We start from the raw sequence: 25,317 nt of genomic DNA, 5'->3' as shown, positions 1-25,317 counted from the left end.
GCCCTGTTTCACACCACTCAGGATAGGAAAGGGCTCTGATGAGGAGCCACCATGTTGAATTGTGCCTTTCATATTGTCATGGAATGAGGTGATGATACTTAGTAGCTTTGGTGGACATCCGATCTTTTCTAGTAGTCTGAAGAGACCACGTCTGCTGACGAGGTCAAAGGCTTTGGTGAGATCAATGAAAGCAAAAATCTACTAGTTAATCATTTAACAGCACTCCCTAATTACAATTTCTCTTCAGGTTCAGTTCTGTTGTTCATCAAATTTTATTAATCTCATCGCTGTTAAAAACCCAGTTACACCTGATTGAACAAGGTATTAAGTTTTTAAGGGTTTTAACAGTGATGTGGGAGAGGAATAGTTAAGATTCCCACTGACTTCATGGGACTGAATTTTATTTAGGTGGCAGGGGTCCATGTGACAAGTAGGAAAGTGGGATGGGGTTGGGGGGGGTGGCGACACTGCCTGAGCTATTTGTCAGACCCCCCAGCTGAATTCAGCGGCAGACAGGCAATTAACTGCTCAATGCTGGGGCTGCTGTCTCCTTTAAGGAACAAGATCCTGCCCCAAGAGCTGCCAGCCCATTGGAGGGCTGGCAACTCGGAAGTCCCAGCAGTGCCACCAGAATTGGTGGCCACTGCTGGGACTGCACCTGGCCCAGAGCAACATCCTGGACAATGCCCTGGCCAGCGGATGGGGTGTGGTTGGTGAGGGCAGGGAGAGGTCTTGCCATGTGGCCATCGCCCCTAATGGAGGAACCCACCCCCCCTTCCCCCGAGGCCACCAGATCTAACTTGCCAGTGTCTCCACGCGGATGCAGGCCCCTCCAGCATTAGTTAAATGAGAGCAGAGACATGAAGCTGCACTTAAGTCGCCCTTATTTGGCCAATTAAGTGACTCAATTGGTCTTGGGTGGGAGGGCCATCCTCCTCTTGCCCTACCGCAAACAAAATGACATGGTGGCAGGAGAACATCGGGCCGGCCACCCGATGCCTTACCATGCCATTTAGTCTGCCCCCCGCCTTGCATCTTGTCTTCAAGGGCCAGATAAAATTCAGCCCACGATTGATGGCTCTGGGGGTGTCCACAGTGCAGCCTGCGGTGGAGCTCTGAGTGACAGACCACAACTTCAGGATTTCCACGCTAATCTGCGCATGCCTGACATCCTGATGTTTCAGTCAAGTTCAGAGGGGTAATGATGGCAAACGCTGATGGTTTGCCATCAGCCCTCCCCCCGCAAATTTCAGCGCTACATGTAAATCCCAAGAGAACATAACACTCCCATTGCATAAGCTAGAACCAGTAAACCCGCAAGACATATGTAAGAATAACAATGGTCTGAGGCAGAAAGTAACATCCATCATGCGGGAGCAGAAACTGAGAGGCTGTTCATTTGAACCTAATGATGTTTTACAAAGCTACAAAAGGCTTAAGGGAGTGAGTTGAGATGTCTTGGAATAGTTTGTGCATTGAGAGAAATGAAGTGGAAACCTAGTATATCGATGTATCATAAATTTTAAGAACTAGAATTTTGTTGCTGGCAATGCTGTATGAAGAAAGCAATACTGCTTGCTGCTCAAGGATGTTTGTCTTAATAGTTCCTCGTAACTTAAGCCATTGTTAATGTCAGTTTGAATCACAGCGGTGGTCATGCATAGCTTTCTAAAGTTAATACCATCTCCAGGAAACCTGTTCGCCCCTTCATAATAAAATAGCTTCTGTCACAAAATACTCAAACTAAATGGGCTATAATACTAGTTGATTGTTGGTTAGCAGTTTATTGTTCTTGGATAAATGTCAAAGAAGTAGGATAAAGTTGTTTGTAAATCACTCAACCTAATAACTTGCCCAGGCTATTTCTTTCCAAGCTATCCTCTTAACGTACATACAAATTTATATAGTAAACATGCATATATTAATTATTTTACCTTAATTTCTTTTTTATAGATCAAATGTTAGAACTGTGGCCCATTAAACTGAAAAATTCCAAAACAAAATATCCTGTTTTCGCACCCAAACAGAACATCTTACAAAATATATTTAATACTGAGTATCAGAAGGAATCAGGTGGTGTAGTGTGTTCACATAATGAACTTTCACCTCTGGAACATGGGTCTGAATCAATCCAAACTGATAGGATAATACTTTTCTTCCTTCTATAATTACCTTTAATGGGTGAAATGAGCCTGAAGCCAATTCCAAGTAAGCTCTCATTCTTCCTTAGAATAGCCATAAGGGTAGATATTATAAATGTCACATTGGTACAATTAGGGGTCCTCTTTTGAGGCTGAGCATCAGCACATTTTTGAGGCTGAGTAAAATGGACCTTTGCGTAATGTTTTACAAGTGCAAAATAGACATGCAGCAAAGATCAGTTTCTGGAACCAATGCCCTGCACCACAGGGACACCTGAAAGATATCCGACCTGATATTGGCTTGGGCTATTTTTCAGGTGTTCGGGGCAATTGTGTAAAACAGGCATTGGGCCCTGAGAACAGCAGGAGTCAGGCATATTATTCTCATATTTTGCAGGCAAGACTTTTCCATTCTCGAGTGTTCCCGAGGGCCACTGGCCTGTGACCATTCTTTCCCCACATGGGACTTAGCCTTGTGAGCAAGGCAAGCAGCTGACATTGAACATTACAAAATGGGTGAGCTGCCTATGGAGGACAAACAGGTGTCAGAAGTTTCCCCAAAATTTAATGGGGCTCGAGGCCCAGTTTTGGACCAACCTCAGACCTCCCAGTTGGGCCTGCACATTTTTTTCAGGCTTGAAAACGGGCCCAGGGCAATATCCACGGCAAGCATTCATGTGCAAGATTTAATTTTCTAATCTTATTCTAAAACAAATGCAATTTAAATTCATAAATTGACCAATTATCCGTGAGTTTTTTCTTATTCTTCAATTAAGAATGCAAATTTATCAAGAAGTTTCGAAGAATGATCACTGATTAAATGATAAACTATTGCTGAAAGCTCATAACAATCAATCACCTTTCTGTACCAGTCATTGCAGTGAAGCAATAATGCACTAAACAGGACTAGGTTAGGTCTTTGCAACAAGTAGGAGCAATAACTTCTCAAAAGGTGATTAATCCTACAATCTCCTATCTTGAATCATAAGACCAGCATATTAACTCTTCTGAAGGAATCTTAAATTATAATTCAGCAGAATGTTTCTTCTTGCTGTGAACAATTGACAAAGAGATAATGTACAGTGTCATTTTGTGAGGCAAGGCAAGGCAGCCTAGTAGAATGATGGTGATGGTTGAAGAAAGATCTGTGGCACCAAAGTGCCCATTTGGTCATGCACTGGAAATGGAACTTTGCAAAATTATTGTTGCAATTTTTCCTAAAGATTTGAGAGAATAGGCAGTGACATGGTTTGGATTAATGATGAAATATGTATTATACTTCACAAGGATTCAGCTCCCCCAATACCTCAGTGAGTTTATCTGGTGCACACCTTTGCCTTAAAAACCAGGAAGACGAGGGGTTCAATCACTGGCCTACTAAAACAGCTGCAATTGAGCCTCAGCTCTGCTGGGATAGGAAATAGAAAATTCACCAGGGTTCCCACTCCTGATGGTTATAGAACATTTTATTGTCATACTGCAGACACCAGAATGTTTGGAGACAATGCAGGCAAACCAGTTGTCAGGAATTGTCCAGAGGCTGGGAGCTCCATAAGTTACCTCATATCTGTGCACTGCTTAGAATTGCAGGTCATAATTTAGAGAATGAGATGACCTCTCTTTGTAAAACTATCTTATCTCTCTTCACCCCTTCCCTTTATTCTGGAAAAGTTCTCCCCTCCTTCTGCCCTGAAAATATTGACTTCTTGGTGGGGTAAAGTTCCATGCATCCCAGGGTCCCACCTGCTCCTTCCCTGAACAGCCATTTTTCATGTGTGAACTTTATACTGTGATCGACAATCAATTATCTTTAGAGTGTTCTTGTGAAATGTTAAAAATACAATTATTTTCAGAGTGAAGTTTTTCTTTCCTTAGTTAATTCTCAGAGGCAGTATAGACAGAATGCATATGTGTGTGCTCTGTAGAATAGATACTTTGTTTTACTCGGAATTAACATTATGTGGTCTTACTCCACTATATTAGTAATATAGTGCAACAAGAAATTTCTTGTCCTGGATTTTCGGATTGTACTGACGACAAAACTGTCGGCGTTCTTCAGTGTGATTGGCTGCTTAGCCTGCTTGTTGACATCACTGTTGCTGGACCCCATAGAACCCCTATAACATCAAGAATGGTAAAATCCACACCACAGAGCTGGCTAGATATTTGTGGGCAGCTTTATTCAAGGCCTGCGGCAAGCACCGTCACTTTGCTGCTGCCTGCAAAATTCAGGCCATTCTCTTCTTGCATTTCATACATGAACAAAGTGGTTTTCAATAATCTGTTCAAAGACCTGTGCTGCCATGATTACTGTCAAATTGGTAACTGCAGTGGGTGTATAGATAAAGGTCAGCAGTTCACTGTGACAGACATAAGAAAACGTCAAGGATAAGAAAAGGCATTTGGCTCATCAAAGGTAATTGCTCATACCCTAACTCAACCATATTAACATCCAACTGTTTTTGAATATCTCCAATGTTTTTGACTGTGTTCTTTGTAATTCTAGAAAACTAAAACCGTGATTTTTTTTCCAGGAATTGATGCCAGTATTAAGGACATGCAAGAATGGACTGCATTAGACATTCTGAAGGATCACCCATCCCAGAAATCACAACAAATCACCGCTCTCATACAAGGTAACGTGATGTTATGTCATAAAATGAAATGACACCACACTGAAATCTTATAGACACGCTCCGCAGTTAAAATAATGGCTTCACCTTTAAATGTTTGTTCAACAATTCAGTCCTCCATTCAATTTACTAAAAAAAATTACTTCGAATTGAAATAAAAATTTTGTTTCACTAGAAAATAGCTGTCTTCCCACTCTAAGTGCAGGAATGAGCCATTCTGTTGCTGAAACTCAGTTGCCTGTACACCCACTGTACACTTCAAGTGATGAGTAGTATGGTGCTGGGAGAATAGCCTCAGTAACAGAATGGCATGTTGTGTTATCATCCAGCCTTGGAAACATTACACAGATGATAGTGAGCTGAAAATTGTTTTTGAACTTCATGAAATTCCAGTTCAATCCAGGGTTTTTGTTATAAATGAATGTTTCAAGGTGAGATAATTGTAGAACTTTATCTTGGATCTTGTTCCTTTAAAGATATTGAGTGCAACATAGTAAGGAATGATCTGAAGACTATTCGTGCTATTAGAGTGCAGTCATAAGCATATCTTTGAAATTTCTCCATTGGATGCTTGTACAGTCCCCACGGTTCATAGTGGAAGCATTTGTGCAAAAGTGCCACCACTTATAATAAATGTAAGGAATATTGCCAAGCTCTTTGGGCTAGCGGTGAATATCGTGACACATGTAAGCAACTTTGATTTGAAAGCCACTAGTCAATTTCAGAGGGTGCCTGAACCACTCCCACTGTATTTGTGAATGTCTCAGAAAGTAACAGTTCAGGGGATATTTCAAAGAAGGAAATATATCTGTTGAGTGTAGTTGGTCAGAAAGTGTCGAGTCTGCTAAACTTTATATACAACTAGATTCCTTTTTTCTTTACCAATGTTCATTAAAGCAAGCATTGCAGGGCAAACAGCTGTGGATGGGCACAGATGGAAGGTTACCCTGAACAGCTGCTTGAACTGCCTGAAATAGCCAGCTCGCGCAATATGGTTTAAGCAGCGCCTTTGTAATAGATGCCTATGGTAATGGCAAAAGGTTAGTTGCATTTGCTCGATGTAAGCAGTTGTATGGTATAAACCAGGTTGGTGTAAGTGGTGAGGACTGTAGACAAACACTGAGTCCAGATGGATGGAGTTTCCTCCTACTATTGGGTGTTACTCTATTTTAAAAAGGTAACTCCTCTGCTGAAATAGACAGGGATGCCAAGTGCATGCAGTAAATGTTCAAATCTTAGTATCAATGGCATTATTTCAGTATCCATTTTTAAAGTTGTATAATGTATTAAATGTGGTATGTGGAGCATGTGCTTTGTTGAGTACTCTTATGTCATCCTTGTAAAGTAATAACTCATTGTAAAATTGTCCATATTTTTCTGAAACATCTGTTTCGTGTGTCGATAGAAGTATCAGTATTAGAAATGTTACGTAACAGTTGCCTGTCACATCATAACACCCATTGTTTAGTGAGTGACCTGCAGAGAATTTATATCCTTTACCCACAAATCACTCAAAATACTTTCTGCCAATTTTTCCCTCAGTAATTGAAATTTCATAATTATCCAAAAATAGATTTCAGCAGAGAAACCATACAATGACATTACTACATTATCCATTGAATTGTCTTTTGTGTCTTTCAAGACCTTCAATAAAGTTTGCACATGGAGGCCTTGACTTCTCCAAAAATAGTTGATTGGACTTTTCCCAGATTTGTGTGACGGGACAGAATCTTCCCTGTCTCGCGGGGTTGGGCTTCAAGGCAGGACTGGGAGGAATTTCGGAAAAATAAGCATTGGATCTTCCTGAGGATGCCTGCAGGTGGCTTGATGGTGGTTGGCCTAGGGGTCTGCAAGGCATCCTGTTTTAACAGCCTCACCACCCCTCAACCGGAGTCCCAGCCATCAGTGAGTCAAAGCTGCTGCCGCCGGCCATTCTGGGGAGGGATTTCCCCTCCACAGGGATGACCTCGCAGCTGTGGCCACCGTTTATTTTATTCGAGTTAATATTTCTTCAGAGGGCAACTCAAGATGGAGGCATCGCATTTCCCTTTCTGACAGTGGCTGTGCCTATCTCTGCCAGAGGATGTGTGTTCTTCCAAGCCTCAGGGACCTGTCCGCTCTCCTTAATTGGATGGCAGACCTGGAGGCGGCCTCTTAATGGGCTGCCTCTGGGAAGATCTCCCAGGTGGGCATGCTGGCCGTCAGAGCGAGGTCGTGACCTGGTCCTGATTCACGTTCATAGCCTAAAGACAGCAGATTCTGCCAATGGAGAGCCTACTTTGGATTGTGCAGACTAGCATGTGAGGTTCTTAATAACACAGGATGCATCCGTACTATTCAGACAGATGTAGTGATGGAATATTTTGCTTCTGCACCATCAGTTTCTATCCAGTAACAGTTCTTCAAATAGTTTTGAACATGAGGGAATTGTCAAAAGCTCTAGCGAGTAGAAGTTTATATTTAACATTTTTGCAAGAGAGAATTGTGTGTATGAGAGTATGAGAAATAATGACTGTACTGATTATACACTTCTTGTAGCTCTTGTGTTATAAACTGAAAGGTTATTAAGCTGAAGGTGTGAGAGAAAAATTGGACATTATGAAAGAGAAAGAGTGCATGGGAGAGACAGTTTTCTTGGGCCAATGATATGAAACATGAGTGCTTCACTCAGTCTAGACAGAGTTGATAGAGAGAATCTTTTCCCTCTGGTGGAGGGGTCGAGAACCAGAGGACACAGATTTAAGGTGATTAGCAAAAGAACCAAAGGGGACATTAGTAAACTATTTTTTTTTTACACAGCGAATGTGAGAATCTGGAATGTACTGCCTGAGATGGTGGGGGAGGCAGATTCAACTGTGGCTTTCAAAAAGGAATTGGATAAGTACCTGAATATTAAAATAGTCTGCTTTGGGGAAAGGATGGGGGAGTGGGACTAGCTGAATTGTTTTTGCAGAGAACGGTGCAAAATTGTTTTTGCAGGCTCCACAGGCCAAATGGCGGCCTCCTGTGCTGTAACCAGTCTGTTATTCTATGACTGGGGAAGAAGGTGGGAGGGGAGCTGCTGTATTGCTCAGCTTTCCTGCAAGCCCTCACTTAAATGCAGCCTGCAGTTTTTAGTGTTTTTTTTACCTACATGCCAGCACACCTTCCAAGCAAAAGGATCGAAAGAGAAAAAGACAGAGAGAGCAGCAAAGGAGCAGTTAGGAAGAGAGAGAAGACTGAAGTACAAGAGGAGGGACAGAGAGAAAAACATCAACACCAGGATGGCAGAGAAGAGAGAGCACTTTCTCCGAATTATCATTTGCAATGATATAGAAGGTAGACTGATATCAAAAGTAATTCCCTACTTCTGATTTCTCCCAAGCTGAACAAGATGTTAGAAAATTAAAGATTCTCTCAGAACAAAGTGAGGTGTTAGTAAAAATCCAATTAGCAGAAGTGCTTCAGGCTAATATTGGGTCAAGTACTTCCCTGCAGTTTAGTCATGTTGTTAAGCACAAAGGAAACCAAAATAATAAATGGAATTAAAAAGTAACATTTAACAGTTTGTGTTTGGCACAAGACTATTTAAGGAATAAGGTTTATCACTAAAGATCACCAGACACTGAGACGCTGGAATTTTACGCCATCCCAGCGAGCCGGATGGTGGCAGGGAGCTGGTGTAAAATTGAACGGGAGGCTCCGGGAGGCCTTCCTGATCCGCTCCCACCTCCGCCCCACTTTACGTAGGGTGGGCGGGGGGCGTGAGTGTGCGAAAAATGGGCCGCCCACCCCAGGCCAATCAAGGCCCTTAAGTAGCCGGGAGACATGAAAGGCCGCCCAGTGAAACTTGGTGGCCTCTCAGCGTATGGGGGGGTAACCTGACGATCAGGCACAGGGTGCCCCCGCTTCCCCAACCACCCTTAGGACCCAAGGCGCCCTCCCCTTCCCCCCAAACCACCACCCTTGCCTCGCCAGGGCCCAACCGATTGCCCCCGGTGAGGCAAACCAAACTTACCTGCACTCCTGGCTTCATTTCCTCGCTGGGCTGCAGTCCCAGCAGTCGCCACTGCTCCCAATGGCGCTGCTGGGTCTAAAAGCTGCCAGCCTGATGATTGGCCAGCAGCTTAATGAGGCGGGACTTCCTCCCTCAAGTCCCACCTTGGAACAATTAAAGCTGGGGACCCGTAAAATGCAGGACGGATCCCCGGGCTCGGCGGAAGCAGGTTCGCCACCGACTTTTACTTCGGTGGCCAGCTGCCGTCTGCCTGACATAAAATCCAGCCCAATAATTGGGGTCAGTGAGTGGGGCCTCATACGGTGGTGTCTATCAATAGTATACAAAATAAAAATGTCATCAACAAAACATCGGCATTCACTGTCTGAAGGTCAAGTTTAACCCCACAGCAGCTGCCATTTTTAATGTGTCTTTATTGGTGAAACTGACCATATATCACTTAAGAAATATGATAAGATTGCAGGAGCTCTGACACAAATTTTCAAATCCTCTCAGACCACAGGAGAGGTACCAGAGGATTGGAGGACAGGGAATGTGGTACCAATTTTCAAGAAGGGTATCAGAGATAGACCAGGTAATTACAGGCTGGTGAGTCTAACATCAGTGGTTGGGAAACTATTGGAAACATTTCTGAGGGACAGGATTAATCTCCACTTGGAGAGGCAGGGATTAATCAGGGATAGTCAGCATGGCTTTGTCAGGGGGAGATCATGTCTAACTAACTTGATTGAATTTTTCGAGGCGGTGACTAGATGTGTAGATGAGGGTAAAGCAGTTGATGTAGTCTACATGGATTTCAGTAAGGCTTTTGATAAGGTCCCACATGGGAGATTGCTTAAGAAGGTAAGAGCCCATGGGATCCAGGGCAATTTGGCAAATTAGATCCAAAATTGGCTTAGTGGCAGGAGGCAGAGGGTAATGGTCGAGGGTTGTTTTTGCGAGTGGAAGCCTGTCACCAGTGGTGTACTGCAGGGATCGGTGCTGGGACCCTTGCTGTTTGCAGTGTACATTAACGATTTAGACAGGAATATATGAGGTATGATCAGTAAGTTCGCAGATGACACGAAAATTGGTAGTGTCGTAAATAGTGAGGAGGAAAGCCTCAGATTACAGGACGATATAGATGGGCTCGTAAGATGGGCAGAGCAATGACGAATGGAATTTAATCCTGAGACATGTGAGGTGATGCATTTTGGGAGGACTAATAAGGCAAGGGAATATACAATGGATGGTAGGACCCTAGGAGGTACGGAGGGTCAAAGGGAACTTGGTGTACTTGTCCATAGATCACTGAAGGCAGCAGTACAGGTAGATAAGGTGGTTAGGAAGGCATATGGGATGCTTGCCTTTATTAGCTGAGGCATAGAATGTAAGAGCAGGGAGGTTATGATGGAACTGTATAAAATGCTAGTTAGGCCACAGCTGGAGTACTGTGTACAGTTCTGGGCACCACACTATAGGAAGGATGTGATTGCACTGGAGAGGGTGCAGAGGAGATTCACCAGGATGTTGCCTGGGCTGGAGTGTTTCAGCTATGAAGAGATACTGAGAAGGCTAGGGTAGTTTTCCTCAGAGCAGAGAAGGCTCAGGAGAGATATGATTGAGGTATGCAAAATTATGAGGGGCATTAATAGGTTAGATAGGAAGAAACCTTTTCCCTTAGTGGAGGGGTCAATAACCAGGGGGCATAGATTTAAGGTAAGGGGCTGGAGGTTTAGAAGGGATTTGAGGAAACATTTTTTCACCCAGAGGGTAGTTGGAATCTGGAATGCACTGTCTGAAGAGGTGGTAGAGGCAGGAAGCATCACAACATTTAAGAAGTATTTAGATGAGCACATGAAATGCCGTAGCATACAAGGCTATGGGCCAAGTGCTGGAAAATGGGATTAGAATAGTTAGATGCTTGATGGCCAGCACAGACACGATGGGCCAAAGAGCCTGTTTCTATGCTGTAAAACTCTATGACTCTATAAGGTTAGACCTTTGGTCACCTATTGAGCTTCTGCCTTCTAAATTTGTCGGTGTAAGTAATAAATAATCTTCTACACTCTCAAGCATGTCCTATTTCACACCCACTTTAATGGATTTTAACATGTAGGTGTGCACTATCATGCAACTTTGCCTGCAAATGTAGCTTTAGTTAAGAAAGATTGAGAAATGAGAATGAAAAGATATATGTTTTTAAAAAATATATTATTTTGTTAGATAGCTAACATCTAAATGGTGAAGCATTCTTGATGAACAGAATGGCCTACATCTCATCATATGTTCATTTGTTTACCTTTGATCTTCACTTTAAGTTGCAGGTTAGGAACAAAGTATCGGATTGCATGGTTTGTAGAGCTATCTGTAGAGTTTGTAAAAAAGACAGAGGCGCAAGGGGAGAGCCAACTGTGCAACAGCCCCAACAAACAAATTTCTCTGCAGCACCTGTGGAAGAGCCTGTCACTCCAGAATTGGCCTTTATAGCCACTCCAGGCGCTGCTTCACAAACCACTGACCACCTCCAGGCGCGTATCCATTGTCTCTCGAGATAAGGAGGCCCAAAAGAGAAAGAAAGAGAGCTATCACAATACGTTTACATTTATTATTATTTGGTAAATGTATATGTCTTTGAACATAGTTTTTCTTAAACAATGGCTGGAATTTTACTTTCATCGGATGGGGGGCCATCCACCGACCGAAAAGTCGGTGGCGATCCCGCCTCCGCCTGGCCTGGGGATCCAGATGACATTTTATGGTCCCCAGGCGCTTAATTGGTCTGAGGCAGGACTTTCACCTCATTGAGGCAGGAAGTCCCGCTTAATGGAGCTGCCAGCCAATCAGTGGGCCGGCAGCTCTTAGTCCCAGCAGTGCTACCGGGAGCGGTGGCCACTGCTGGGACTGCAATCCAGCTTCAAGAAGAAGAGGAAGGATGGCCCCGAGAAAAGGTAAGTTTTTGGGGCCGCGCCTGGGTTGGTCGGTCGGGCCCCAGGGAAGCAAGGGTAGTCAATTGGGACAGGGAGACGTGTTCGGCCTTGGGTGTGGTTAGGAAATCGGGGGCGGCTGTCTGTCGGGCACAGGGTGCCTTTTCAGGACGGCCCCCCCCCCCCCAATCAGGCCATCAGAAAGCTGCCTCCTTTTAACAGACAGCTTTTCTCAGGCTTGGGCCACCTGCTTGCCAACAGTAAAATTCCCATGGCGGCAGGCGGAGGCCCTTAAGTGGCTGTTAACTGGCCACTTAAGGGTCTTGATTGGCCTGGAGTGGGCGGGCTGTTTTCTGCAGCCACTGCCCTGCGTAAAATGGCGGCGGAGCTGGGAGCAGGTCAGGAAGGCCACTCCGAGCCTCCCACTCCATTTTATGCCCCCCTCCCCAACCCCCCCCACCTTCCCGCTCTTTTGGGGGGCGTAATACTCCGGCCATTGTCTTAGTATATTAAAGTGGAAAGCACTTCCATTTGAGAGGAAATCCAATACTTAAAACAAAAGCAGTGTTCTTTAGCCCATATCACATTAATAACCTGCTGATTCAACACCAATAAAATTAAGGAAGAAAAAACAGGTAATATATCTGTGTTAAATTACTTGCTATTTTACTTTATCCAATATGCATATGGTTCCTTTTATATATTCAGCACTAGTGTGTCAACTAAAATCAGGGACAAAATAACTGCAGTATTCAAGTCCTTTTTGTATTTCAACTGGCTGAAATGTTTTTGTATTCAAACTAATTATTATTGCCATCAGTTACTTATTGCCTATATGGCAGAGCTGGCGGGCAGCCATAAAGACAGGGCTAAATTGTGGTGAGTCGAAGAGACTTAGTAGTTGGCAGGAAAAAAGACAGAGGCGCAAGGGGAGAGCCAACTGTGCAACAGCCCCAACAAACAAATTTCTCTGCAGCACCTGTGGAAGAGCCTGTCACTCCAGAATTGGCCTTTATAGCCACTCCAGGCGCTGCTTCACAAACCACTGACCACCTCCAGGCGCGTATCCATTGTCTTTCGAGATAAGGAGGCCCAAAAGAATATGACAGTACACACTGTTAAGATGCTGTTTGATTTTAGAATCAATATAATTGACCTGAAATAACATGGCTAGAAAGAGGACATTGAAAACCTTTCTTGTCAGCGACAATGAGTACTGTGGAATGGACCAAAGTTAATCCCTATAGATGATAATTTAACAACCTTCCATTTGGAAACTTCAAACATCCAAAGACCAGGCCAGTGAATGCATTTGTAGTCTTCATATATTCTTTCCTATTTCCTGGCTCTGTGAAATGCATTGCATTTACTATAGTTTGCACTTCTGTAAGACTGACCCTCAGCAACTTTTCTTTGATAGGTAATTTCAAAGAGAAGAAAATACAATTTTGAGATAAGTCCTATCTGTTAGTTTTAATCTCAGTTTCTTGTCTTGAGTCTGACAGACATGCACATTCCTATGCAAATGTTACCTAGCAGTTACAGTTCCAAACTGCCAGCCTGATTGGTATTCCTCTTTCGGTCCCATTATCATTCAGCATCTATTCCTTGATCTTCCTCCTGGGCTTTTGGCGTTTCATTTTTCTCAGCATGATCATCTTGTCTTGATGTTCCCTTCCCCTTTGGCTAAATTATTAGAGTTTGCTTTTCTTTATCTTGATGAGCGTTATTTTCATAGTTTGGAGCTTTTGAAATACCCATTCATTGTTTCTCTTTACAATCCTAAGACTCTGAGCAGCTTTTTGTATCTCTTTTTTCCAGTGTCTATGCTTTGTAAATGTACAGAATTAATGACTATATCAGTTTCCAACAGTCTCTTCCTTGTTCACTAAGGTATGCCTCTATATCCAAATCTTGTTCAACTTACTAGTTGTCTTTCATAGAATCGTGGAATAAAAGAGCCCAGAAGAAGGCCATTTGGCACGATCATGCCTATGCTGGCTCGTTGATAGAGCTATCTGACCAGTCTCACTCTCCCAGTCTTTCCTATAGATCTGAAAATCTTATCCCTTCAAGAATTTATACAGTTCCATTTGAAAGTTACTATTGAATCTGATTCCACCACCCAGATCACAAAAACTTGCTATCTATAAAAGCTGTTTCCTCATGTCACCTCTAGTTTTGCCTATCACCTTAAGTCTGTGCCCTCTGGTTACTGACCCATCTGCCATTGAAAACAGTTTCTTCTTTTTACTGCACCAACACTGTTCGTGATTTTGAACACTTCAATCAAATTCCTCTTAACCTTCTCTGCTCTAAGGGGGAACAACCCCAGCATCTCTAGTCTGTCCACAAAACTGAAGACGCTTATTCCTGGTACCATTCTAGTAAATCTCTTCTGTATCTTCGCTAAGTATTACATCCTTCCTAAAATGTGATCCCCAGAATTGAACACGCTACTTCAGCTGAGGCCTAACCAATGTTTTATAAAGGTTTATCATTACTTCCTTGCTTTTGTACACTATGTCTCTATTAATAAAGCTAAGGATCCCATATACTTTTTTATTAACAGTTTTCTCAACATTTCCTGCCACATTCAAGACTTTGTGTATGTTCACTACCAGGTGTTCCTGCACTTCCCTCAAAATTCTTCAAAAAAACCATTTAGTTTATATCGCCTCTCCTCATTCTTCCTACCAAAATGTGTCACTTCACATTTTTCTACATTAAATTTCATCTGCCAAGTGTCTGCTTATTTAACTCAACCCTACTCTAGAGTAAGGTGTTCCTGTTTGTAATGCTGCAGTGTAGACATCTGTGCATATCTTAGTATTGAAATAAACTTTATTAAAATGTTATCATCTGTTAACGGTTCTACCCACTGTATTTATATACTTGAAAAAGCTAAAAATGAGCAGTCAGACTTTGGCAGTGGCCATTTCACAATGTAGAATAATTTACTTCATCAAATTTCAGGTTCCAACTCTCTAGTATTTCTATTGCTCATTGCACAAAGCTTTGGGATGTATTTGTGAGCTTTCAGGTTTATTCTCGTTTTAGCTCGTGTAGCTGAATGAAAATGTGAGTGGTTGAGTGGTCCTGGTCCTGACTGATGTGTGCATACACGAGGTTGCCAAGAACATAGACATACATCTCCTTTTCTTACTCCCAACCTTCAAAATTGCACCACGAAGAATTGAATACACACTCCAGAAATATGATTCATTCTTTGTCACTGGACCACCAGGGATTTGACACATTCCTGGACTATGATGAGCTCCAGTGTTCTCCAGTAACACACACATTTGCTTGTTCAGAAGGTCAGTTTTCTGGTAACTCTGAGCCAATGTTCAGGACAAAGTTATTTTTCACAGCCATAACTTGATTCAAAGCAAACAGGAAGTAAGTGACATGAGGCAATAAGTATTAGCAATGTTGTCTTTCAAAAGCTGAACCTGAAAGGATTTCACAAACTGTTATCAGTGCTGCAGCTGATAAAATGCCCGTAACATCCAAATTATTTATCAAAATTGCTGTCATGACATTGAGGTTGCCAATCCATCAGGGTTGACGTCAAGTTTGACAAACTGAAGGACGCTGGCTTAGGGAATCTACAATGCAAGACCCTGACAAAAGCAAAACAAATCCAAAAGTGCATAAACCAATCTGTTAGTACAGCCTTATTAAATTAAAAAGATGTCCTTGGGTAATTTCAACAAAGTATCTGATGGTAGCTATAAACTCCATTGTTGTTGTTTGTGATGACAACATGAACCCGTTGATTAGATAAGTGATTTGTTATAACTCCCAGGTACTACTATTCTCCAGCAAGCAGCGCCTTTTGTTCTACAGCATCTTCACTCCGCTGGTGTTCTCACACGTTGCTGTAGAAATATGTTGCATACTATACTGTGTGCCCTGGAAGTGAGTGAACATTTGTCAGAGCAGGGAGTCAGCTCCAGGAAGAAGCTTCCAGCACACTGTCAACAGTTTAGTTAAAAAAAAGAGAGTCAAACCAGGCCCCACTGCAGAATCGACAAATATGTTTGTCCTGAAGGAATTAGGTATACTGAAATACACAAATGTTAAAATTCTCAATATAGTTACTTGTGAATATGATAATATTTGCTATTTTGTGGGAAGAACATTTTTGCTCAATTTACAGAGATTACTAATAAATATTAGAGAAGGGTTAAAAAAAGATTTAAATTTATAAAACACCTTTGAAATTTATATTGGCTCTTATCGGATCCTGAAAAACATTTCAAGCAATTCATATGGATTATTTGAACTGTTTTTATATAGGCAAATGTGGCAACCTTAAACCTAATGAACACAGCAAGCCATCACATATAGCAATAAGATAAATGACCAGTGGGTCCTTTGGGTGGTGTTGAGAATTATAATAAATCATTGAGTGATAAGTTTATACAACTGCTCAAGCTGTGATTCTTACAGTTTTCAGCAGTCTCAGCTTTGTACGACAGTGTTCAACCTGAGAACAGTTTTGTGCTGTTTTTGAACTGCAGGAGTTTGGAGAGAGTAATTAATATTATGTTAGTGTCCAACTCTATATCTAAGTCTTAAACCTAATAAGTTAAAACACTTAGCAGTTTGTTTTCTGGGCGATCTAAAGGGGGAAGATTAACCTACAAGTCACTGCAGTAACAGTCTGAAATAGATTTTGCACTAACTACTTTTTTTCCAACTATTTTAGTTCGCGGGCTCCTCTGAGGAGCTCTACTAATTATCCATTTCTGGACATGATTTCTTGCATCATTTATTCAAAATCAGCGTGCAAATCACCTTAACCTGCTCTGCACACCTCCTGGTGGCAAGAAACAGAGCAGCGTTAACAGAAACCAGGCAGCATAATACTGAGTCTTCTTCAGTCATACAATGCATGGTATGTGGGCAATGCTAATTTTGGCAGACATTACAATTAAAAACAAATGGGCGGTAAATTATATTCATGAAATTCATTTTGAATATTTTAGAGTTTGAAGATGTAGATAAAACATATTTATATGCAGAAACAATTCCCAAAAGTCCTTGATCGAGGCAACAATTCATCAAATGTAATAAATCCCGTGCTAAGAGATTGGAGCACAGTGGGAATGGCTTGGAGCATGGCTGCTTGGAGGGGGAGAGAGATCTTGGGGAGGAGAGATTGTAGCAGGTTTGCTTGAGGTGCCAGGTGTAGGCACTTCTGCTCATCCTGGCTCCCATCCTCCCCAATTTCAGGTGGAAAGACCTAATGGGAATCTGAGGTGAGCCCATGAATTAGTAATTGTCTCTGGTCGTTGTGGATAACACCATCAAGGCTGGGATAATTCACAGCCCAATCCCCTTTCTGTTTCAGTGGGCTGCAGGATATGACTGTAGAAGGAAATTTAAACTTGTGCAAACTCTTCAGTATAACTTGTTCCTTTTATACTTTTTGTAGAAAATCCTGAAATGTGACAACTCTACCATCTTTCTCCTTCCATATCTTCGAACCTCTCCAAAAATCAAGGGCCTGTTTCAGTGCTGTATCTCTAAACTAAACTAAACTACTTGTAACCTTCCTGCACTGTCCCACTTGCATACTGCACCCAATCTCACTGACCTACATTGTTGACTCCCTGTTCACTACCTCATTGAACTGAAGGTCCTGTTCCCCCTCTTCAAATCTCTCTGCAGCCTCAGCCTTTCATACCTCTGCTATCTTCTCCTCTAGCATCCTTCAATCTTCTGATCTTGTGTGCATCTGCTTTTCCATCACCCCACCATTATCCCTATACATTGGCACTGCCTCCCCAAACCCCTTCAGCCCCTCCACTTCCTTCTCCATCCTTAAAATCCCTCTCAAAACTCACCTATTTGGCCAAGCCTTCAGTTAGCTCTCCTTCCATGGCCCATCAACAATTCCTTATATCAATTTTACCTGTGCTTTCCTTCTTCACCCTCTTGAACCCCAGTAAAATGTCTTGGGTTGCTTTTTACATTAAAGGCACTATATAAATGCAAGTTATTGCTGTTAATGGTATCTGATTTGTGATTTATGTCTTAGCTCTTCCAGTGAGCATAAGTTATTCACAGTTTTGTCATTCATGAATGGTATGTACAATTGCAGAATATAAATCATATCCAACAATGGCATTTACCCAACTATGTGGAAACTTGCCCAGATATTTCTTATCCACAAAAAGCAGGACAAATGTAACCCGGTAACTTACCGCCATCTTAGCTTCCTCCAATCATCAGCAAAGTAATGGAAGGTGTCATCATCAGTGCCATCTACACAATAATAACCTGTTCACTGGTGCTCAGTTTGGGTTCAGTCAGCACCATTAAACTTCATACCTGATCACAGCCCTGCTCCAGAGATGGATGCAAGAGCTGAATGTACTATCTTTAGGTTGCATCGTCGCAATTCAGTAAATTTACCTCAACAGCATCTGCCAGCCCGACAACGAAGATCGGCAATATCCACTCTTGGCTCAATTATAGCACTTTTGCCTCTAAGTCAGAATGCCTGGGTTCTAGCAACACTACAGAGGCTTGAGCACATAATCTAGATTGATATTTCTGTGCACCTTCGAGGCAATGCTACTCTGTCATGGGTGCTATCTTTTGGCTGAGAAACAAGTTGATGCTTTCCCTTTCAGGCGAATACAAAAGATTCAGTGGAACTATTCAAAGAAGAAGGGGATATAAGGATAGTGTGGGAAAAAGGCATTGAAGTGGAAGATCAGCCATGATCATATTGAATGGCGGGGCAGGCTCGATGGGCTAAATGGCCTACTCTTGCTCCTATGTTCCTAAGAACAGGGAGTTTCCTGTTATCCTGGCCAATGTTTATATCAAAGCCAACAAAAATGAATTATTTGGTCACATTGCTATTTGTGGGACTTTCCTCTGTTCAAATTGGGTGCTGCATTTCCCTACTTTGCAACAGCGACTGCACTTCAAAACACTTAATTGGTTGTGAATTGCTTTGTGACGTCCTGAAATCATGGAAGGCGCCATCTAAATGTACTTGTTCTTTACATAGAATGTGCAAAACAGAAACGGGTCATTCATTGCAACTGGTCTGCGCCGATGTTTATGCTCCACGTGAACCTTCTCCCAATCTATCACATCTAACCCTATCAGCATACCTTTTTATTCCTTTCTCCCTCATATGTTTATCCAACGTCCTGCTAAATCCATTTATGCTATTCGCCTCAACTACTCCTTGTGATAGTGAGTTCCATATTCTTACTACTCTCTGGATGAAGACATTTCTCCTGAATTCCCTAATGAATATATGGAGTTTGATATGGGATTTCTTTCTTTGAAGATCAGGGATTGACCATTCCCTCTATGTTCCTTTCCATCTTGACCTGGATTTGTACTACTGTTCCTTCATCATGCTGGGTCAAAATCCTGGAATTTCCTCCTGAACACTGTCATAGGAGTGCCATCAACAAGAAGACTACAGAAGATTCAAAGGGAAATATACCACTAAAGGCAACTATGGGATGGGAAATAAAACACAGCTTATTCATGGTCACTCACATCTTGAGAATATTAAAAAAAAAATAATGGCCCAGCCTTTGTGGTTGTAATGATGACAAAACTGTCAGCATTCGCTGTCATTAGAACTGTGAAACTGACTAACTTCTGGCATCCACATCTAGGCAGTTTAACATGGAAATCCAGAAGTTGCCATCCATGATTCCCTGCTCCTCCACAGGGTGTGCTGTTGTAGATGGAAACCTTATGAAATCATTTGAGTTGACTCCACTTTTAAGTGATTCGTCTTGCTGTAAAAGAAAAAGCTTTAAAAGCTTATGCCTTATTGAATGAGGTATAACTGGGTTTTTAATGGCATTCTGAGTTTATTATTATTTATGAATGACCTTTCTAACCCAGACAATCTCATTTTATATTTGTGGAATGTTAGATTTCACAGTTTTATATATTTTTTAATTTGACATTTGAACATCTCCCTTAATCCCATGTGTATGTCCCAATCTTTATTTCACCATTTGTAAAATGATTCAAAAGCAAAGGATAATCAGTGCCTTTTACTTCCTGGTTTGCTGTTGGTGAGAATACCTCACTGTGATTGGCTGCTTAGCCTGCACGATGACACTGTTGCTGGATGCTGGAGATCCCCTATAGCTGACATCAGAATGAAATGAACGTAATAGATGAAATTCACTTCACAGAAATCGTTAGATCTTTGTGAGCAGCTTTTCTTGAGGTCAGCGCGAGCACCATCACTTTGCCACTGACTGCAAAATCTGGACCAAGATATGTCCTGCACCTCTTACTGAATAAGCTAGCCACTCTTTTCAACCAAAATTTAAATTGGATACCTTTGCATGTCCTGTTCATCACTGAAATTGAAGTGTCTCTTGCACAATATATTTACATCCACTTTCAAGTAACAAAGCAGTGGTTGTACCATTTTCTCACAGCAACTCTGCATTAAAATAATTAATTATCCTTGTTTTGGACTTGACAATGTATCGATATGCTGAAGTTTAAGTGTATATAATTTGCAATAAATGCAAATTATTGAGTGCTCACTCATAAAAAGCATCGCAATGATTATTAAACTAAACACCATTAGTACTTAACAGTTAATCTCTCCCGTGTGTATTGTTTGAAAGATTGCATTGTTCAATGTGCCATTAAACCCTTCAGCTAGTGTTTACTCTTCAGATTCTTCTTCACTTCTTGACTCTGCAATAATCCACTGTTAAATGCATCATAAATATATCATTATTCCAATTGTTTTTACAGATGGAAGCCTTTACAAGCAATCCACTAAGCAAAAACCAGTATTTGAATAAAAATGTTCTTATTCAGCAATCTGTTCCATTACATCTCCTGTTGAATGCATTTCTTGACAGGTTACAACATAAAATAGTGTTACCTTGCTGGCATTTTTTTATTTATGCTTTTCGTGCTGCTAAATTGGTAGAAGACGCAAAGGGGCCTTAGCTAGCTCACCCTTTTCTTCATAATCACCCAGGGATCCAGGGTGAGCTGGCCAATTGGATACAAAATTGGTTTGGTGATAGGAGGCAGAGGGTGGTAGTGGAGGGTTGTTTTTCAGATTGGAGGCCGGTGACCAGTGGTGTGCCGCAGGGATCGGTTCTGGGCCCTCTGTTGTTTGTCATATATATTAATGACTTGGATGTCAATGTAGGGGGCATGATTAAGTTTGCAGATGACACCAAAATTGGTGGTATAGTGGACAATGAAGAAGGTTGTCTAAGGTTACAACAGGATATAGATCAACTGGGAAAGTGGGCAAGGGATTGGCAAATGGATTTTAATGCAGATGTGCGAAGTGATGCATTTTGGGAAGTTAAACCAGGGCAGGACATATACCGTGAATGGCAGGGCCCTGGGGAGTGTTGTTGAGCAGAGAGACCTTGGGGTGCAAGTACATAGTTCCCTGAAAGTGGCAACACAGACAGGGTGGCGAAGAAGGCGTATGGCATGCTTGCCTTCATCGGCCGAGGCATTGAGTACAAGAGTTGGAACGTCATGTTACAGTTGTACATAACATTGGTTGGGCCGCACTTGGAGTACTGTGTGCAGTTCTGGTCGCCGCACTACAGGAAAGATGTGATTAAGCTAGAGAGGGTGCAGAAACGATTCACAAGGATGTTGCCTGGTTTGGAGGGCTTGATTTATGAAGAGAGATTGGATAGGCTGGGTCTGTTTTCGCTGGAGCGAAGGAGGCTGAGAGGGGACGTGATAGAGGTATATAAAATTATGAGAGGCATAGATAGGGTAGATAGCCAGAGTCTGTTTCCCATGGTAGGGGTGACTAAAACTAGAGGGCATAGATTTAAGGTGAGAGGGAGGAGGTTTAAAGGGGATCAAAGGGGTACATTTTTCACACAAAGAATAGTGGGTATCTGGAATGAGCTGCCTGAGGAGGTGGTGGAGGCAGGAACAGTAGCAATATTTAAGAGGCATCTGGACAGGTACTTGAATGAGCAAGGCATAGAGGGATATGGAATTAATGCAGGCAGGTGGGATTAGTATAGATAGGCATTATGGTCGACATGGACGCGGTGGGCCGAAGGGCCTGTTTCTATGCTGTATGACTCTATGACTCTATAATGCCTCATTCCAACATTAGAAGTTCAACTTGTGGAAAGCAATGCTCAACTATAATTTTAGATGTACTTTAGTCTCACGTCATTTCCTCTGAAAGAGCCACAATTTGAGCTGAGCCTGCTAAAGAATTAGGACTGCTTTTCCTAAAAGTGAAACAGAGAATCATAGAATGATGCAGCACAGAAGGAGGCCATTTGGCCCATTGTGCCTGTGCCAGCACTTTGTTAGAGCTATCCAATTAGTTCTACTCCCCGACTTTTCCCTGTAGTCCTGTAAATTTTTCCCTTCACGTATTTATTCAATTCCCTTTTGAAAGTTACTACTGACCCTGCTGTCAAATAGTTTCTCCTTATTTACTCTATCAAAAGCATTCATGATTTTGAACACCTCTATCAAATCTCCACTTAACCTTCTCTGCTCTAAGGAAAACAACACCAGCTTCTCCAGTATCTTCATATAACTGAAGTCCCTCAGTTGGTAGTACCATCACCTCTGAGTCGGAAGATTATGGGTGCAAGTTGCATTTGAGACTTTAGCACAAAAATCTAAGCTGACACTCCAGTGCAGTACTGCGGGAGGGCTGCGCTGTCGCAGGTGCTATCTTTCAGATGAAACATTAAACCAAAACAATATCCGCACAGTCAGGTGGATGTAGAAGAGCAGGAGAGTCATGCCCGGTGTCCGGGCCAATAGTTATCCCTCAATCATCATCATAAAAACAGGTTATCTAATCATCATCACATTGCTGTTTGTGGGAGCTTGCTGTGCCCAAATTGTTTGTCATGTTTTCTACATGACAATAGTGACTACACTTCAAAAGTATTTTGGGTGACATCATCTGAAAGCACAGTGTTAGTTTTCACATGTACACTGACATCACCCAACTCTACCTCATAACCACCTCTCTCGATCCCTCCACTGTTGCTACTGAATAAGTAGAAATTTCCTCCAGCTAAATATAGGGAAGACTGAAGCTATTGTTTTTGGTCTGTGCTCCAAATTCCGTTCCCAAGCTTTGACTCCATCGCTATCCCTGGCAACGAGTCTAAACCAGTCTGTTTGCAACTTTGGTGTCGTATTTGACCCCGAGTTGAACTTTCGACCCCATATTCATGCCATCATTAAGACCGCCTATTTCCACCTCTGTAATATCGTCCGACTTTGCCCCATCTCAGCTCATCTGCTGCTGAAACCCTAATTCATGCCTTTGTTGCCTCTAGACTTGACTATTCCAACACACTCTTGGCTGGTCACGCACATTCTACCTTCTGTAAACATGAGGTCATCCAAAACTCTGCTGCCTGTTCCCCTATCACCCCTATGCTCACTGACCTACATTGGCTCCTGGTCGAGCAATGTCTAGATTTTAAAATTCTCATCCTTGTTTTCAAATCCCTCCATGGCCTCGTCCCTCCCTATCTCTGTAATCTCCTCCAGCCCCACAACCCTCCAAGATATCTGCACTCATCTAATTCTGGCCTCTTGAGCATCCGATTTTAATCACTCCAACATTAATGATCGTGCCTTCAGTTGCTTAGCCCCAACTCTGGAATACCTTCTCTGCCTCACTTTCCTCCTTTAAGATGCTCCTTAAAACTTACCTCTTTGACCAAGTTTTTTGTCACCTTACCTAATTTCTCCTTATGTGCTTGGTGTTATATTTTACTTTATAATTCCTCTGTGAAGCGCCTTGAATGTTTTATTATGTTAATGACGCTATATGATTATAAATTGTTGTTGTATTTCATTGGGAGTATGCACTTTGGAACATTCTGACAGCATGAAAACCACTATCAAAACGTCCTTTAGACACTGTGTGGCTTAGTAGATAACTTTCAATCTGATTGGTTGAAGAGACTCATTGTTGCTTGCTGTGTTCATGCATGCTGCAGATCTCAGTAGAGGTTACTGTGCTGAAATAGATCTCAAATTTCCATACGTTGCTGTGCAAATGCCCGCACAAAGTCTGTAGGCAAGCTGTAATCATAATGAACGGTGACGGCGAACTCGTACTGCTGACTGCAGCACCAGTGTGGTGCATTTGCACCAACTGGAAACTGCACATTAATACACGTCTTTGCAGACAGAAAGAACATGTACAAACATTGTGCCTGTTTCAGATAAACAAAATAAGTGACAGCCATTCGCTGGTTCATTCCTCAGGGCAATGCCTTGACCAATCAGAGTCAAGCTGCCTCGTTTAAATTTCAAATAAAGCTTGGCAGTTAACTGTCAGTCACCATAAACTGATGTATTCTGCATGGCAACGCCTCTACCAATTGGAGTTCACTTGCCAACCGATCAGCACTCCCTTCTCATATAGTATAAAGTTGTTTTCCTTTACACTTGTACTCTTGCAGATGTTCTGATGAGGGCAAGACGAAAAGCTTTGACAGCATGTCTCTATTTTCAGCAATAATCTTCCTTTGTGCTAGGTATGAGAGCAACCAGTGCGGAGTTTTGCCCGTGATTCCCATTGACTTCAGTTTGGCTAGGGTTCCTTGATGCCACACTCGGTCAAATGCTGCCTTGATATCCAGGGCAATTACTCTCACCTCACCTCTTGAGTTCAGCTGTTTTGTCCATGTTTGGACCAAGGCTGTAACGAGGTCAGGAGCCATGTGGCCCTGGTGGAAACTGGCCCTGCAGCAAATTGCCAAGCCCCCTTCGACGGCATCTTCCAAGCCTGTGACCTCTACCACCTAGAAGGACAAGGATAGCAAACACTTAGGAGCACCACAGCCTGCAGGTTCCCCTCCAAGCCACACACCATCCTGACTTGGAACTGTATTGCCATTCCTTCACTGTCGCTAGGTCAAAAACTTGAAACTCCCTTCCTAACAGCCACACCACCTTATCAAGGGAAGTTAGGGATGGTCAATAAATTCTGGCCTTGCCAATGATGCTCACATCCCATGAATGAATTTAAAAAAAAATGTAATCAGAAAAACCTAATTTTTCTTAACATCATGTGTGCACTAGATACACATATTTTTCATTAAAATATCTCTATAAAGCTTTTGAAATGTGTCCTCTTGTTTTATAAAATTGTTAGAAGTAAACCTTTTGACCAGAAGTACTGGAAGCTAAAGAAGAATACTCCGTCAATAGTTGATTAATCAGCAGTGATGCGTCCTGAGAAATTGGGTACATTGCATGTGGTAAAAGTGCACAATCTAAATTGAGCTCATTGTGTCATCCCGAGTCTTTTGGGAAACTTTAGGGCCTTGAAGTCAACTTTACTGAATTAAGATACATTAAAAGACAATGCGAAGACATTTAACCATATTGACCTAGATTTTGCAGTCAGCAGCGAAGGAACAGCACTCATTGTTCTTCATGCTGACAGTTGCCCACAAAATTTTTGTGGACTTTTGAGCAGAGACTTTCTATAATCCAGCGTCTGATCCTGCATATTGTCCTCTACAGGTCATCTATGACATGTGTAGGCAGGGCAAGAAACAGTGAAGCCCTTCATCCAAACAGATTGAAGTCTCCTCACTGAGCCACACAGAGTGTAAAGTTGG

General features: G+C 42.2%; 1 protein-coding gene across 17 annotated transcripts in view; it reads left to right on the top strand.

The window, feature by feature from the left end:
- Positions 1–25,317, top strand: part of anks1b (ankyrin repeat and sterile alpha motif domain containing 1B) — an 831,451-nt gene that overhangs the window by 407,942 nt on the left and 398,192 nt on the right. For all 17 annotated transcript variants that reach the window (XM_068059073.1, XM_068059064.1, XM_068059059.1 and 14 more), the window contains one exon: positions 4,676–4,777. In XM_068059073.1, the coding sequence (XP_067915174.1) occupies positions 4,676–4,777 (102 nt within the window). The remainder of the gene's footprint in view (positions 1–4,675; positions 4,778–25,317) is intronic.

The sequence above is a fragment of the Heterodontus francisci genome, chromosome 27, assembly GCF_036365525.1.
Source record: "Heterodontus francisci isolate sHetFra1 chromosome 27, sHetFra1.hap1, whole genome shotgun sequence".
Taxonomy (NCBI): Eukaryota; Metazoa; Chordata; class Chondrichthyes; order Heterodontiformes; family Heterodontidae; genus Heterodontus; species Heterodontus francisci.
This window is presented reverse-complemented; position numbering and strand designations above follow the sequence as displayed.